Source organism: Gossypium hirsutum, chromosome D06 (assembly GCF_007990345.1).
Source record: "Gossypium hirsutum isolate 1008001.06 chromosome D06, Gossypium_hirsutum_v2.1, whole genome shotgun sequence".
Taxonomy (NCBI): Eukaryota; Viridiplantae; Streptophyta; class Magnoliopsida; order Malvales; family Malvaceae; genus Gossypium; species Gossypium hirsutum.
The window spans coordinates 12,323,222-12,342,152 of NC_053442.1; the positions used below are offsets into that span (position 1 = coordinate 12,323,222).

Sequence of the window (18,931 nt, forward strand, 5' to 3'; positions counted from 1 at the left end):
AACACAAATACAAACCATTCAAATAGCGCAATATCATCAATAACCTAAAGGAAGAGTGCAGAAAGTCACCTAAACTCCTTCTTCCTCATCAGCTTAGCTTTTCCAAATGCCAGAGCCTCTTTCGTCGTGGCAGCTAAGCATGACATCTAGATATTCGGTTAAACCAATGGTGTTCAAACCTTAAAACCTTAAAACCTCAAATCCATAATTATACAAAAGCTTTTCAGGAATTATTACTTCTCTTTCCTCTAAATCAAGAGTATAGAAAGGCTTATGAGCTTACCAACCTACTAGATTTTCTACTTTTCAAACTTGAATCTCACATTTACCGCCCCATGTAATGACTTCCTTAACTTTTCCTCTTCTTCGGAGAAATCAAAGAAAATGATATGTAAATGAGAAGAAAATTATAAGCATATTTGAGAAAAATTCCTTTTTGCAGAAGTATTATTTCTCACACACATATATATCCTCATTCTTACGGTCTCCATAGTCCAAAGTGGTCATCCATTGCTAATCATATTGTCTCTTACTAAGGAACTAACCGGTTCCATCTTGTTGAACTAGAATTAGATCTTGATTTGTTATATAAAGAATAACCGGTTGAAATTTTGGCACGAAAAGTGAAAGTATTATGGCGTAATCATAATGTTGAAGAAACGACTTGATAACCGGAAGAAACTATGATATCTCAATACCCCCACCTCTTTTTAGGTAAATTTTGGGGACGAAATTTATTTAGTGGGAGAATTGTAACGACCCGATAGTCGCGGGTGTCAAAAAATACATTTTTGAGACTCCGTTACCATAAACCAGAATCGTAAACATTTATTAAAAATATTTACGAAGCTAGTTGTGTGGTTAATTAGGTTTTGGTTAGGTGAATTTACATGAATTAAGAATAATTAGGTATAAGGACTAAATTACATAAAGGATGAAAGTTGAATTATAGATTAAAGAAAAATTAAAGGGACCAAAGGAGCAATTATGCCATTTTTCTTTAAGTGAGGCGGCATAAGTTAAAAATATGTAAATTTAATATATATTATATTGGAATTTAGGGACTAAATTGGAATTTAGGCAAATATTGAGTAAAAATTGAAATATTAAATATGAGATTGAATTGTGTTGTATTGATGAATTTTAATTGTTTGAATTTCGTAGCTAAAGTCGTACCGAAATCCTCGACTAAAAAGGGGAAAGCTATAGTCAATGAGGAATAGCTCGGAACTTTCGATTTGTATTTCTATAATCCGAAGCTAGTTATTAATTGTTGTAATTTTTATTTAATGTATATGGTAAGGGTTGAGGTGAGTAATTAATATTTTGGTAATTGATTGAATGAATTGAATTGGTAGAAATATATATTGAATGGATTGATTTTTGAATTGAAATGAATATATGTGTAACTATGTGATTGTATGAAAAATCACTATTGAATAATGATTATATCAGAAATGTGAAATTAAACACTATTAACTGTATCAGGTTGAGTCGGATATAGATGGCATGCTATAGGATTGGAAAAGTTCAGGGATTTTTTCGTCTTCAAGTCGACGAGACACTGGGTGTTCGTAAAACCCCTTTCCCGTGTCCAGGACAGGATACGAGGCATTACCAGTCTTAAACACAAGCAACCATACAAAATTGACCATAAAATTTCATTCAATTTAAAACTATTTATACATATGCATCATCAACAACTCTTAGCCATTGGACATCAAGACTTCTAGCACATATAACCATTAGGAATTTAGGCCATACCCACAACTCATCATGTATCTAGGCATTGGCATATAATTAATATATATATATATAATATTACAACCAATTAGTCAATATAAGCCAAGTTACATGGCTACACATAAATCAAACCTTTAACCATTAAAAACGAAAACATTTGGCCAAAACATAATAACTCACACACAAAATGACTGAGTCCCTATACATACCATAAACTTAAAATGCTTGAATACGTTGATACCGATCAATAGCTTGATAGTGTGATAGAATCTCCGAGCTAGTTTCTGTGACACTCTAAGAAAAAGAAAGAAAGGGGGTAAGCTATATAGCTTCGTAAGTTGGTATGTAAATAATAAGAAATCTGTTGACATGCTTTTACCAATCCTCACAACATGTTCTCAAGATAATACAATCAAAATTGCACATAGTTCCACTATTTACTCATGTTCACATCAAGCTGTCTACTCGAGTCATAGTCACTAAATTATTTATATCTTGCGATACGAAACTCCAAATTAAGATCCGCTTGATTTTCCCAAAACCAGGCTCACATATCTTCTTACCATAAAATTTTCAAATTTTTGGTTTAGCCAATGAGTACAGTTAATTCTTCAAAGTCGTCCTTGTTCTGCTGTCTGATAGTTCCGACCCTTCTTCTCTAAAAATTAATTATCTCTTAGTACGGGATTCAGATGATATTCCCATTTGTTTCTCTTGAAAATAGACTCATTAAGAATTTTAATCATATAAATTATAACCCATAATTATTTTTATACAATAGGAGATTCCAAAATCATTCTGACTTTATCTCACAAAAATTCAAATATCTCATAATATGAGATTCTTTTACTTGCACCATTTCTTCTATGTGAAACTAGACTCAATAAGATTTAATTTCATGCCTTATTCAACCTCTAATGTGATTACCACAATTTTTGGTGATTTTTCAAAGTTATACAAGTGCTGCTGTCCAAAACTGTTTTATTGCAAATTTTACTCTTTCATGATTTCTTTGTATTAACATTTATTTAGACACACATAACACCAAAGCATATCCATAACTAGTCATTCCAATAGCTAATCATTATCATAGATTTACATGCCATTCATTGGCCAATTTCACCTATACATCAACAACAAAGACTTAAACATATCATGTCTCAATTTAATTTGGCCTAAAAGCCTCACACAATCATCAATCAAATTTACCACATATTTATACCTCATAAGTGTAGACCTATAGTCACAAGATCATTCTTATAAGTATGACTTACTCATTTACATTCTTTCCAAATGTCCAATATACATCGAGTTCATTACTCATGAATTTTTCGTACATACCTGTATCCTTTCAACATGATCATACCTTGTCTTTTCTTGGACATAATCTTTGTATTACCCGTTGAACCACTTGGAATACTAAAGATACTTGGGAAAACTCATAAATAATGTATCGTAAAAATGCTATGTCCCAGATATGGTCTTACATGGAAATCTCATATCGATGTCAATATCCCAGCTATGGTCTTACACGAAGTCTCATATCAATGTCATATCCCAGATATGATCTTATATGAAATCTCAAATCAATGCCGATGCCATATCTCAAATATGGTCTTATACGGGATCTCAAACCGATGCCAATTCCATATCCTAGATATGGTCTTATACGGGATCTCAAATCGAGACTGATGTTATATCTCAGATATGGTCTTATACGGGATCTCAAATCAATTCGGCAATGTATATATCTACATATAAATCAATTCAGAAATATATAAAACATATACATTTGAATTCAAAAACATTTATTTACTTATGAACTTACCTCGTACGGAAACAAACGAATTGGATCAACTACTCATCAACTTCCGATTTCCCCTCATCTAAATCCGATTTCTTTCTTTCTTGATCTATACGAATTCAAATTTAACTCATTTAATCACCTATTCATTCAATTTCATCCAAAAATACCTATTTGGCCATTTTGCACTTTAGCCCCTAAAGTTTCACATTTATTTAATTTAGTCCCTATTTCACAAATACACAATTCAATATAACCCAAGCTTAGAAAAATTACTATAGTGCCCCTAACAGCCCAAAACTTTCGTTTATTTCACATTTAAACCACTCAATTTGCATATTTCACAATTTAATCCCTATTTGACATTTTTGTCAAAAATTCACTTTACAAAACATATTAATCTATCAATAATTATTCATTATCCATCATAAACATTCAAAAACATCAAGCTATCATCAATGGCAACTCACAAATTCATTAACCAATTCAAAAAATTAGGGCATGAGCTAGCTAGAACACGAAGCATTGATTTCAAAAACATAAAATTATCAAAAACGAGCTTAAAAATCATTTACATGAAAGAGATTTATTAACCAAAAGTTTCAAGCTCCCAAAGCCTTCCTTGTTGCAATAAATTTCAATTGGGGAAGATGAATAAAGATGGTAGCTTTAATTTTTTTTGTTTATTTTATCATTAATTTACTTATTTACTATTTTACCATTAAAAACATTAATAATTACACCAAATGCAACTCCACTATCATCCACTAACTCATAAATGGCCTATTTACCACTTAAGGGCCTTTACTTTAATGTTCTATAGCTATTAGACACCTTTAGCTTATAGAACACAACTTTTACGCTTTACGCGATTTAGTCATTTTTACCGAATTAAGCATTCAAACAGTAAAATTTCTTTACGAAAATTTCACACATATATAATCACATGATGTAATACCAAAAATAATATTAAAATAATTTTTTGACCTCAAATTTGTAGTTTCGAAACCACTATTCTGATTTAACTAAAACCGAGCTATTACTGTGTTAATTTACTACTTCAAATTAATTCGATGAGGCACTGGGTGCCAATTTACTTCGGTTTAGCCGATGAGACACTAGGTGTTAATTTATTACTTTGAATTATCCGATGAGGCACTGGGTGCCAAACTGGTGTGTTTTGGTTGGATCCACGTATCCATCCGATTCTGAGTTGTGTTAATAGGGGTAAAGGAATAATAAAGTTTTATAATTGATATCGAAATGGCATGGTATGAGAAATGGAAGTGAAATAGTGAATTGAAAATAGAATGTGAAATATGTTGAAATTTTATGGAATATATGAGTTATATACTTATGAAACGAATATGGAATGGATAATGCAATTGTATAATGAAATGTGAAATAAATTGTGAAAAACTATTTATATAGCTAGTATAAGAATTAAGATATTTGTGAAACAAATGAAATATGATATGGTTGTTATAATATTTAAATATTAATATATGTTTCTATTTCAATTGTATATTTGTAATTTCTTATCCTTAAATATTCAAATTATAGAAATACCACTGAGTTTTACTCAGCGTACGATTTTGTTTTCCGTGCGCAAATTAGGTACAGTGATTTTGAAGAGTTGTAATTGAGGTTGTGAGCTCTATCTCATCACATCTCCAAGTGCCAAGAGGGTATGTTTCAAAATTTTGAATAGAATGACATGTACTTAGGAAGATCAAGTGTGTTTCAAGTAGTAGGGACTAAAATATAAGTTATAAAAATTTATTTATTTTTAATGTTCAAATATATTAGTGATTAGCCAAAATCACTTTGGCACCAAATGTAATATTCCTATATCAGGTTCATTGGGTCGACCCAAGTATAGGGGTGTTACAACCTAGTTATTTTTTGATCCGCTTTGGCAAGTTGGAGAAGTTTATTTTGATTGACCTCGAACTTTCCGTAGGGAACTACCCTCTTTTATGAAGGTAACCATATCTGGGGCTACAGGCCTCAAAATCAAGTGGTTAAAAAAATTGTTTTCAAAGAGGACTCGAAGATATATGATTTGGGACAAGAATCGTCTAAAAAAATTATTTGAAGGTCTCATAAATTCAAGTCAAAGTTACCTCCGTGAAACTTAGTGATTAATCTCAAACTTCAATCTTTGCTTTTAATCAATTCGATCTTCTCCACTATTATCTAACTCACAGATCACACAATGTGTGGGCATCATTCTTAACTTAAACAGAAGTATTGAATCGGAACTCTATAAAGAAAAATAATTCCTGAACATGTTCTCTCTCTTTTAGGCAAATAAGTGAATTGACAACTAAGAAATTTTAGTTCTCGTCAATTTGAGGATTTTCATCAATCACCAATCTTTTAGGCAAAAATAATTCCTTTGCTTGCTTATGCGACAATGAGTGCTTATCATACGATCCATCCACCTACTGACCTTTTTTAGGTCACTTTAAGGCCGACATATGTATTTTGATCCCATTAATATGGTAAAGTCATAATGACTTTACCATATTAAAATGCTTAAATAACTACATTTTATTCATAGTTTGACTTACCTCAATCCTGAGTAAGTGACGGACTATGTGTGCGTGACACGTATACATTGATGTACTGAAAGCTTGAGTTCAATTGGTAATAGAGCCGAAAGCTGGTATGTTGAGTATACGACTTCTGTATGACATATCATCACTTACAATAATGGAATTCATAGCCCAATAAAGGATAAATAATATCCTCTCATTGACATTACATGATAGATGGAAAAGTAATGTGGTCATGGTTCATTTGTTTAGGACGAATGATTTAATTACTATGTGTTAGTAATTGATTTTTTAATGAAGATGTAATGGTTACTATGAGATAAAATAAGATCATACTGGGTGAACAAATTTAACCCATAGAGATTAAGGATATCCTATGAGGGTAACACACATATGACAGTGTCATTGGACAAGCATTTGATAAGTAGTTTTCGTAATGGTATATAATAATAAGAGCTCAGTTATGATACTTTAGTGGAATGACTCCATGACTAAATAATGTTGCAAACAATAGATAAAGGATCAAAACTTAATTACAAATTATTTGAGTCCTAATTATATATGTTCAATATGTCCTTTCGCTAGTTCAGTATAACCTGATGGTTTGTATTTGAATCAATGAGATGAAAATAAATGAACACAACAAATTAGAGAAATGGATTGTATGTATCAATGTTCGTAGTGAATGTGTTTCACGGCTATAAGCCAAAAGATGACTTAGAGATTAAATTAATTTCTTTGAATTATTATTTATTATTTAATTGAATGTAATTAAATAATTAAATTTCAAAGTGAAAATTAAATTAATTAGTTATCACAATTTTATTGAATAAGTTAATTAAATTTATTTAGCCATAGATTCTAGTATGGTAAAGTTGTCATGATTTAACCATGAGGTTTGGTATGGTGCCGTCAGTGGATACCTTCGTTGCGACCCCAAAAAAAGTTATCATAACTTTAATGAAGTTAGAATTGGGTTGAGAAAATAATTGAATTAGGAAATAAATTAAATTTATTTATTTACACAAATAATATGTTGGGAATAGAAATTTGTTTATTAGGTTGATTAAATTATTGAGTTGGTTTAAAAACTAGATAATACATATAATTATACCTAATATACAATATGAGCCCAAAATCCCATATTGTAACATGATGAGCGGCAACCCTAGATCCCATAGGTGGAACAAGGGTGTTGCCACCCACAGTCTTTCTCAATAGGGGTAGGTGTATTTTTCTATTAAAATGTTTTGTTTTTTTTTTGTTCAACTAAGATTCTTGTGATTTCCTCTATAAATAGAGACCAATGGCAAGGTCAAAAGACACACCACATTAAGCTTTGACACTTTATCAAAATTTAGTGAGATTTATTCCTCTAAATAAATTTTAAATCTTGAGAGAGTGACTTTTAGCATCAATAAATTTTTCATTGTATTTATCGGTTCGTGATTAAAGCCTACATTGTAAGCAAGCGTAGGTGTGAGAATAGTGGAAAAGATCACGTTGGTTGAAAGCTGGGAACTTCCTTTACCACCTGTCCCAAAATATAAGTATAAATTTAGTGAAGGGTTTATTGCTATAAATAACATAATAGTTCGGTTTTAGAAAAAAAATTAATTTTCTGTCATGCAACAAAATTATTTTCTAAACTGAATTTTTTCAACGTAAAATATCCTTAAATAATATAATTTATTTTAATTATGAAAAATAATTTTTTTAATTTTTAAAATCGAGATGATGCCTAGTTAACTCGTGATATTTATTTAATTAAAGATTTAAATAATAGTATGGATATTTAAGTTTTAAAGTTAGAGAAGGTAAATGAGTAATGAGCATTCAGATGCAGGCCCAAAATAAACATAATATATATAAAGGCCCAGCAAACATACAAGTCAAAGAGCATTGGAAGTGGATAGAGATGAATTTCTGGAATTCAATTTGAGGGTGGAGGACACGTGGCAGAAGGACCACCTCCCATGTTTCTTGAATTGAAGCCAAAAAAAAAATATTAGTAGTTATCCCGTTGACTCAAAAAATAAAACAGGGAGGGAGGATATAGAGAGAAATTGAGTGAAAGAAAGAAGCTTTTTGAGTGTAAATTGTAAAACTGGAAAAGGGCAGCCAAAGGGGACATCTTCCTCTAAGCCCGTGATCATATCTGTACAAATTTCCAAGAGTTCTAATGTTCCAAACCCACACTACCCTTTCTACTTTCAGACAGCCCTTAATTTAATCAATAAAATTGCCATGAACTAAATGTCAAGTTGCCTTTGGTAGTTGACGTTACTACATCAGTGGATACAAGCTTAGCTACTCTTAGGGAAAGATAAGAAGAAACAATCCAACTCAAATGAGTTAGAGTTTCTACCTCAATGTTTGTATTTTGTAATGGATGGGGTTTGGAATCATCAAACGGTTAGGCTTACATTCCCAATCATAACAACAAAACAAAAATTAAGAATCCAAAGATTAAACCAAGAAAAACAAAGGGATATCGATATGAAATTTCCAACACTGCTACTAAAACATTGCCATTTTATCATCCTTCGTTAGCAGCAAATCATAAATATATATACATATATATGTCAATTTTCATTCATTCAATCATTATCTAGTAGTTTAAATCTATTTTCTTCCTCAACCCATCATTGCAAAACCAAATAGAACCTCAACAGTCAAAACGAATTAGGCATTGAAGACCGATTAAGCTTCCATGTTGAAAACCACCGGAGCCACGTTCCTAGCCATAGCCACCTCTTTCTTTATTCTCCTCTTTTCTCCCCCTCCAAAATCATATTATCACTCGCTGTTTATATCCAGTTCCCTGTCCGATAATGCCTCCATATCTCACCACCTCCGCACCCTCACCCGCCGCCCACATGTTGCAGGCTCCCAAGCCAACGCTGAGGCTGCATCCTATGTTCTTTCAACACTCTCCGCCTGCAACATCAAGGCACATATCGTCTCCTATGATGTTTTATTAACCTACCCATATTCACGTTCCTTGACTCTGACACCTTCTCCTTCAGAACCGCCTATAACTTTTGATCTCAAGCAGGAAATATACGAGGGTGATCCCTATGCAGATGTGGCTGATGAAGTGCTGCCTACTAACCACGCATATGCCAAGTCTGGTTCGGTTGTCGGGCCAGTGGTTTATGTGAACTATGGGCGGGTGGAGGACTACGGGACATTGAAAGAAATGGGAGTGAACGTTACTGGTACTGTGGTTTTGGCGAGATACGGAGAGATTTATAGGGGAGACATTGTGATGAATGCGTTTGAAGCTGGTGCTATTGGGGCACTGGTGTATACTGATAGGAAAGATTATGGAGGTGGGGGAGGTGATGCAAAGTGGTTTCCCGATGACAAATGGATGCCGCCGAGTGGTATTCAGGTGGGAACAGTCTATAATGGGTCTGGTGACCCCACTACGCCTGGATGGGCTAGCAGTGAAGGGTGTGAGAGGGTGTCAATTGAGGAGGTGGAGAGCAGTGGAGATGTTCCTTTAATACCATCGATGCCGATATCAGGTGCGGATGGTGAAACAATCTTGAGGTTAATTGGTGGACAAATTGCAAAAGATAATTGGCAGGGAAGCATAGATGCCCCAACTTACAGAGTTGGACCAGGACCAGGAGTTGTGAATCTCGAGTACAATGTAAGCATTGATGAACTTGAATTCGGATAGGTCAACCTGTCAAAATGAACCACAACTTAAATGGTCAATAATGGGTTGGTTTGCTTGAATGAGATTTTCAGGGGAAACAAGTCATAGCAACAATTCAAAACGTCATGGGTGTTATTGAAGGAGTGGAGGAGCCTGATCGGTAAATTCAGAAACATATATGGACATTGCTGCATATGAATTACTCACATTTGTGTTGGATATTCACTATTATTATTAGGACTTAACCTAATTCACCAATGAATATAGCAATCGACTAAGCAAACACTATGACTAGCCAATGATAAGAAGACTTTGGAATAATTAAGAGCACTTGTTTTATAATGATATCCTATTGCTAGGTTCGTCATTCTGGGCAATCATCGTGATGCATGGACATTTGGAGCTGTTGATCCCAACAGTGGTACTGCAGCACTGCTAGAGGTGATTATAATCCCATTACATCCCACACTTTCTACTTGGCAAAGCTAAAAGCAGAGATTTCACCCTCGGGACAAATTGTGCATTTCAGCTGAATTCCCCATCATGCAGGTTGCACAAAGACTCCAGAAACTACAAAGAAGTGGTTGGAAACCACGACGAACAATTATTTTGTGCAATTGGGATGCTGAGGAGTATGGCTTGGTCTGTCTTGCCTGGTTATCTCTCGTATGCATCTGTCTTTATTGCCTCTTTCTGAACTGAAATATAAGCAGACTAGTACTTCCAGACAGGATCGACAGAATGGGTAGAAGAAAACAGAGACTTGTTGGCTTCAAGGGCGGTTGCATACTTAAATGTTGACTGCGCGGTATCTGGAGCAGGATTTCATGCTTCTGGAACTCCACAACTTGATGATCTGCTCAAACAAGCTGCACAACAGGTATCTGAAAACTGCTAAACCAAACCAATATAAGGACAATAGCAATAGTAGCCGAGTCTAAATGGAAGAAACGAAATAAAATAAAAGAAGTTCTGAGTATAGTCAGTGTGTCATTGGAGTTCAATCCTTGTCACTCTTCTCTCACTTGACTAGTCATTTTTCTATTTGATTTTTGAAGGTTCAAGATCCAGATAACTCATCACAAACAATCTACGAACAATGGATTCAGTCCACTGAGTCTTCTCTGGTGAGTATAATGAAAGTGAAACTAAATGATTCCGAAGAACTTGTCTGGTTGGTGCATGTAGTTTACATATCTGCATCAAAGTTAATGAATTTATTATCCTGCACATAACCTGTGAAGATTGGACGATTAGGAGGAGCAGGTTCTGATTATGCAGCTTTTCTGCAACATATTGGTGTTCCAGCAGCTGACATGCGTTTCGGAGCAGGTAATAAGCACATTGTATTTTGTAAACTTTACTTCTACTTAACAATGGTACCAAAAAGGGGGAGGATAACATACATGCCAGGCTATTCAAATAGGCAGTTAGACACCAACAGAATAGTTTGAGCAATATACAGATGAATAATGTATAGCAGAAAGTAGAGGTGAGCATTCGATCGGATCGAATCGAATCGAATCGAAAATTTTCGAGTTAATCGAGTTTTCGAATCTCATTTTATCATCCTAACTTTATTTGAAGTTTTCTCGAATCGAGTCGAGTGAGATGGAATTCGAACCGAATCGAATCGAATATATTTGTTCGAGTTAAATTTTAAAAAATAATTTTGGGTCCTTGTAACCACTGTCACCCATCATAATAAAATTTGTCCACCTTAATCAAATTTTTTATTAACTTTCATCACCTCATAATTTATTTATTAATTTTTTATATATTGGTTAGCTTTTTTGCTTGCTTAGTTGTTTCAATTATTTTCAAATTCTTGTCACTATGTATTTTGGAATTAAAAAATATATTAAATGTAAAAATATTATTTTTTTAATAAAAGTTATTTTAAAAATAAAATATGAAATTGATACAAATATAAAATTTTAATACGAATATTTTATGGCATAATTAATAATTCAATTTAATATAAATATTCAATATGACTAAACAATTCAATAATATAAATAATATAAATAATATAAAATGTAAAATTTAATTTAATAATATAAATAGTAGATATAAATAAAATTATTACTATTTATGTTTAGTGAATTTTTTTTGGATAATTTTGATTTTTTATTTGAGGGTAAAGGGTGAGAAGTAAAAGTTTAAGGGAAAAATAAAAAGTTTTGGAGAATAAAAGTTTAAGGGAAAGTAAATAGGGGGAGTAAAATTTTGGAGAAAAAATATTAAAAAAAAATGGAGAGGGAGGGTTTGGGGTAGATGGGAGGTGAGATGGGAAGGGAATAAAAGTTTTAGGGGAAAAGTAGGAGGAAGTAAAAATTTTGGGAGAAAATAAAAGGTTTTGAGGGTTTTTTAGAGTAAAATTTTGAAAAAAAAATAAATGAGAAAGTAAAATTTTGGTGGGAAATAGATTTTGGGTAGATTGGGGGATTGGGAGAGGAGAGGAGAGGAGTCAAAGTTTTGGGAGAAAAGTAGGAAGGAATAAAAGTTTTGAGGGAAAGTAAAAAAGTTTAGGAGTTTGGGGTAAAAATGTAAAATATTATAGTTTGATATTCGAATTATTCGAATTATTTGAGTTATTCGAATTTGAAAACTCAACTCGATTCAAACTCGAAATTCGAAAAAAAAAATTCGAGTTGATTCGAATAACTCGATTCGTTTAACTCGAAATTCGAATTTTTTTTCAATTTTTTCGAGTCGAATCGAGTTTTGATCTCCCCTAAAAGAAAGTTTCCAATATAGCCTAACTTAAGCAGATATGAAGATCTAGCAACTACACGACCAATGAAATATCAAACCTTGTCAAACCATGTAGTACTCTGAAAGAAAGGATTCATTCTATTTTCATCAGGTCAGAAGGGTAATGACAAATGATAATAAAATAACTAGTACTCTGACAAATATTATAGAACCTGAAACCAGTTCCCAACTATTTTCAACTTTGGCCATCAAGAATAACTCATAATCCATGTAAATTCATGAAAAAGAAAAGCCAAATTGTTCATTAGACATTAATCCAAACTAAGAGGCCCACAGCCTACATACATGCTCATAATACTAAGATTATTTGTTTGTCTTAAAAGAGAAGTTAAGCATCATATATGTCCACACATGACAGATTATTATTTGTATCAGAAAGAAGTATAACACAACTTAAAGAACATTTCCTTAAGCAGCCAAATGACTTTCCCATTCTCAAGTTAGAAGTCAATATTAACCTGCAGACCTTCAAGAAATTGAATCTTTGATCACTTTTTACCTTGTCAACTGCCCCTACCCCTCTATGAAAGATAAATTTCACTGCAAGGTACTTCAACTTGACATCTTTTCTAATTGCTTAAGCCATTTACCTTAGATGCAGCTTTAAACCCCCAGAATTTTACAGCCACTAGCAAAGTAGATGCAAACATATGATAGTCTAGAGTTTTCCTGTTTCTGCCTGATAAAAGTTATTGTTCATGCAGGATACCCAGTATATCACTCAATGTATGATGACTACACCTGGATGGAAAAATTTGGGGACCCAATGTTTCATAGAAATGTTGCAGGTACATAACAGCATCTCATAATTAGAAATCCTTGAGCAAATGGTAGCATCTAAGGTTTTTCCTCTTCATTGCTCATTCAACATCCAATTGCACTTTGATAAATAGGATATATACGTTGTATTAATTACTTTTTCCAGTCAAACAATTCATTTGAGAAATTTAATTAAAAGAAGCCTTAAAAAACCAAATTACAAATTACTTTTTTTTACAAAAACAGTGGCTAGCGTTTGGGGTTTAGTTGCTCTTCGGCTGGCAGATGAAGAGTTCTTGCCTTTTAATTATCACTCCTATGCATTGGAACTCCAGGTAAATTAACCTTTAGAAAATAAATAACTAATTGCAGTCCAATATGCATGCGACACGTAGATTTAGTGCTTAGCCTGAAAATCTTAATGCAATACAACAAAATACATGATAACAGAAGCGTGCAGAAGACCTGGAAAATGAGATTTCAGATAAGGGCATAACCTTTTCTCCCTTGTTCAAGTCTATCGAGGAGCTATCAAAAGCAGCCAGAAAGATAAATAACCAGAAAAAGGTAACAACAGTTTCCATAATCAAGTTTGAAAATGAAAAAATAGTATTGAGCAGAAAGGTAATGGAAGTATCATTCTCTAGGAAATAAAAGAAGCTAAAGGTTGGACATCAATGAGGAGAAACGACCATGTCAAAGCACGTGAACTAAATGATAGACTAATGATGGCAGAACGGGCATTTACGGACCGTGATGGACTTCTTAGAAGGCCATGGTACAAACACTTGGTAAGCTTTCCTTAATTACATTCACCAAGCTACTTCCATATGGCCAAAGAAAGCACACACACAGGCACACACAAACTACTTTCATTGTTCCAAGGTTTCATTTTCAATTCACTATATAATGAAGTTAGATATCATAATCCGAAGATGGAAACCTCTAGATATATATTATTCATTATTATAGTTTTTACTAAATGGACTAAGTACCGACATTGTGACATGCAGATTTATGCACCATCAAGGCACAATGATTATGGATCTACATCCTTCCCAGGAATAGATGATGCAATTGAAAATGCAAAGAATCTGAACACTGCCGAATCATGGCATGTGGTACAACATGAAGTTTGGAGAGTTGCTAGAGCTGTCAAGCATGCCTCCTTAGTCCTTGATGGAAAACTCACATGAATTCTGCAAGATGGACCTACCCTTGAGACAGCAATATACTTCAGTGAGAGTGACGAACATGAGAGAGATCTAGATTATAGAAAATTCACTTACTTCCTTGCCAGATTACATTAAAATCAATCATCAGTACTGAGCCTTATTTCAGGTATTTCTATGTCAGAATTTCATACTATAGTCACAGCTTTCATGAAGGGAACAACAAAATGGGAATAGCATTGGCATCGAGAATTAAGGCAAATAGACCAACTAATGCTAAAATCAATAAGTTCATTCAACCTGATTTGGCATTAGCGTTATGTTCGTCTCAAATGCACTTCTTGTCCCTATCTGCTTGTTATATTATCTCCTGCAAATCCAACATATTGGTTAGAGAAACCATCTCACATGACATTGTATGTACTGTCAGTTCTACATCCACTCTCATACATACTTCCTTTTCACATTTCATCTATTCTAACCATCTTGGCATCTCCACATTTCAATATTGTCTAAGCTCCTTGTGGAGCAACAGGTAATATCTGGCGTAAATAGAAAGAAAATTATGGAAAAAGAATGTGATGCGTGACTGTGAATGAATCGGTGTCTGCCACCCAAATACTGTCTAGGTCAATTTAGTTTCATGAACCACAAACAACTTAACGCAAATAACAGAAAGATTGAACTTCAAGAAGTTAAGAGATCAGCAATGGCTGCTGTTTGCACACAGATGCAAGAATGTATAGGGAGAAACAAGTTCTTCCCTTAATTTTAAACAATGATAACCCACGCTATTCTCTTTTTCTTGATAAAAGCTTGTATTAATAATGAAAAATCCCGTATAAGCCTACAGCCTACATGCTTACAAACCGTACAAAACTGAGTAAGTGGCTAGACGGCAGAATTCAAGATCCGAATTTGAATATAGATTAAGAACAACAGCACTACGATTGGAACTACATATATACATCAAATATGTCTACCTGGTGGAAGCTCTCATTCTCTGCATGTCGAAGTGTGATTTCATTGTAGCCAGCAGCGACATAAATAAGAGGCCTAGCAGTGTAGAAACTGAAACACATACTTCCTACAAGAGCATACTGCCATGAATTAACGTGTACAAGAAACCCAAAATCCCAAAACAATGCCGACAAGGTATGTAATGTAACCATCCTCCAGAATTGTTGTTAATGCCCATGCATTATGCATTTAAACTTGATCTTCCATCCCACAGATGAATTGTAGATTTTTAGTTTTTTTTTTCTTGAATGTACTGGCATATGTTTGTTTTTTTGGTTAAGTTTTAATTGAATTGATGAACCAGGTAATAAATCATCCAATTCAAATCACTTGGATTTTTTAAGATTTTTGAACAATTTCATTTGCCTTCAGCTTAAGACAACATCGCCAGAATATAAGCAGTAGAGGAAATGGCAAGCATTACAATTTATTCATTGAGTTGCTGAAATATTTACAACCAAAGTAGAGAAGCAAAAGCGATGATGAAGCCAATCAATCGGCCAGGATCTCATAGGGATCTTCGAAATTAGGATCCTTGACATCGACAAGCTCTGTTTCAACCCCGATCTCGGCAGGCGAAAGGCCATCTCCAACCCAAGTGAACTTGCCACCATGACCTCCTTTCTTGGGCGATCCGTTCATTCCCGTACCCGATTTCCTATCTTTCCTCACATCAGATTGCTTTCCATTGCCTTTGCTATTCTTTCCACTGTGCTTCATCTTCTCCGCAGAGCTGAGCTACCACTTGGTTTTGAATTTAGATTGGATACTGACGCGTGATTTGATGGTTTGGGGGTAATGCTGTTTATATAGGGAGTGGAAGTGTGCGACAGACTGTGGGCGAGGGTGTGAATGTGTAATATTGTGATTCATGGATAATAATATCAAATTCAATCATTGTCAACCCTATTTGAATATACGACACAAATAGGATATTCATTATCCCGTAACTTTATTTATCTTTATAACTCATAACAAAATCATAACACCATTTTTTATTTTTTGAGTAATATTTTCTCGTGTCTTATTAATAGGAATGCTCAAGTCTTTATACATGTTGTTACAGGTACTATTATAGCTCGTAATAGGACTCCATTATTTTTTCTTGACCCTGTTGCCTCTAGTAGTGACATTCTCTATTCCTAGTACTGACATTCTCTACAAACTTCAAGTTTGTTAGGCATTTGTTTACTGAGCACGCGATCCTTTCTGTTTATGGGATTAGCGTTTTGGGCAGGCTCCATACCTGCAGGACACGTGTCTAGGTGGCCTGCGAAGCACGCAACCCCTTTTACAAGCTCCCTGGGTGTACGTGAGCTGAGGCGGTGGCCTTGCGTTGCGAGCTGGGTCATTGGCTTTGTCTTGCGAGCTTGGTCCACAAGCTCTCTCTGCGAGTGGGGTTTTTGAACTCACCTTGCTATCCTCTTCGTGGCTTGCTTCACACTCAATCTCTTGGTGGGACCTATTTGAGTCACGGGTCAGAAACACGGATCCCAGTAGGGTCCGGGTCGGTGGTATCTGATGTATAACAATCTACTCCCCCCTCAGTCAGCCTAAGGGGTGCTATAAAGTGGCGCCTTTTAGGTCCATCATGTCAAGTTTAAATGCAGCTTGTTGGGTACGTTGCAAGCTGTGATGCATAACGATTGCTCTATCATATGCGCGAGTGGGCATCGAGTATGCGTATCTGATCGTTAAAAGTTGAATTTTTTCCATCTGCTCACTTTTGGATCGCTGATTTTTCTCGATTATGCGAATCGTTAAAGAGCAAAAAGAGAATCTTTCTTTAAAAGGAGGAACCTTTGAAGCCCTAAATCTTTCACACAACATTTCCAATAATTTGAAACAAAGGTAATTTCAAAAACATTTGTGCTTTCTTCTTTTATCAATATCATGACGAAGATGAGAGGGGTCGGTAACCGAATAGTTCAAGTCCATTCACCACGGGAACGAGAAACGTCTCGGGATCTTGTGACGACTAAAATCTACCCTTGTACTACTAAGCGGGAGGAATTGCAATGGGTTCTAGCCATACGGGGGATAAAGCTCCCCAATTTTGTTTATGAGTTCTCCATCTTAGAGAGGTCACATCGGTTGTGCGAAACCATCGTGCACAGCTTCCTGCTACCACTTTATGCGCTTGAGGTTGGGTTCCATTTGCCATTGCACCCCTTCTTCTGTAGATTGCTCAAGGAATAAGGCATTGCCCTGGTCAACTCTAGGGCTTTTCTTGGTGTGTAACAATTCATTTTTAGTAAAATCGAAATGGTGGTTTTGGGACCACAAATATGAGTCCGTAAAAAAATTATTTTAATATTATTTAATGATCTGCATTATCATAGGAATATCGTATAGAAATTTCGTTAAGAAAATTTTTTACCGATTTCATGTTTAATTGAGAAAAGGACCAAATTGCATAAAATGTAAAAGTTTAATTCTAGTAGCTAAAGGGATCAAATAGCTATGGAATTCAAAATTTGAGGCCTTATATGGCAAATAGACCATCAAGAAGAGTTAGTAGATAAGTATGATGATTCATCCATAGAAATTTAAGAAAAGAAAATGACTAAATTGGAAAGTAAAAATAATAAAAGATGTTAAGTAATTAAATAATGAAAATATAATCTTTTTCATCATTTTTCCCAAATTTTTTTATGGAAACCCTAGCTAAGAGAAGAGAACTCAAGCAAGCTTATTTGGCTTAATTGGGTAAGCATTCTTGTCCCGTTTTTAATGACTTTTATGTTTCTGAGTTTGTAATAGCTTAATCTAGCTATCTCGGGGATTAATTTGTAATGTTATCAAAGTATTAGGGTTTTTCCATGGATGAATATGCATGAATTATGAAATTTATAGTAGAAAATGAAAGGTTGTTGATAGATAAACAACTTTTGTAAAGTGAATTTTGATGAAATTGTGATTTATGGACTAAATTGTAAAGATGTAAAAGTTATGGAAAAATTCTAAATTTTATGAATTACATGGGCTGCAAATGTTACATGTAAAAATTAGCTAGGTTTGGAATAAGGATTAAATTGCATGAATTTCATTTTTCGAGCCTAAAGATGAAATCGTAATTAAATGAAAGTATAAGGACAAAATGGTAATTTTTCCTAATGAATTATATTAAATTGAGTTAAATTTACTCGCATAGATCTGGATAGACCAAATACAGAATTGGATCGAGGAAAAGACAAAGTAACAGATTAGTAGATTTTGTATACACGAACATTGTCGAGGTAAGTTCGTGTAACTAAATTGTGTATATTTATATGTTTGAATTGAATGTTGAATATGTGAATTGTATAAATGTTATATATATATATGAAATTGATCACATATCTAACAGTGCTTGATAAATATTAAGTCTCATTTGAGCAAATGAAATTCGATGGATACAGGGTTCCCGAATTGGTTGTAGTCC

General features: G+C 34.0%; 1 protein-coding gene and 1 long non-coding RNA gene across 2 annotated transcripts; one reads left to right on the forward strand and one right to left on the reverse strand.

The window, feature by feature from the left end:
* Window positions 1–8,432: 8,432 nt before the first annotated feature.
* On the forward strand, window positions 8,433–14,786 carry LOC107901163 (probable glutamate carboxypeptidase LAMP1). The gene is made up of 12 exons (XM_016827057.2): window positions 8,433–9,769; window positions 9,871–9,938; window positions 10,138–10,219; window positions 10,328–10,420; window positions 10,506–10,658; window positions 10,837–10,905; window positions 11,023–11,110; window positions 13,261–13,344; window positions 13,562–13,650; window positions 13,766–13,882; window positions 13,963–14,106; window positions 14,329–14,786. Exons 1-12 carry the CDS (start codon window positions 8,822–8,824, stop codon window positions 14,509–14,511), a joined length of 2,118 nt encoding a protein of 705 aa, XP_016682546.2. The 5' UTR covers window positions 8,433–8,821; the 3' UTR covers window positions 14,512–14,786.
* On the reverse strand, window positions 14,340–16,356 carry LOC121218480 (uncharacterized). The gene is made up of 3 exons (XR_005914696.1): window positions 15,471–16,356; window positions 14,788–14,857; window positions 14,340–14,527 (listed from the first exon to the last, which is right to left on the reverse strand). It is a non-coding gene; the product is annotated as an uncharacterized lncRNA (long non-coding RNA).
* Window positions 16,357–18,931: the final 2,575 nt, after the last annotated feature.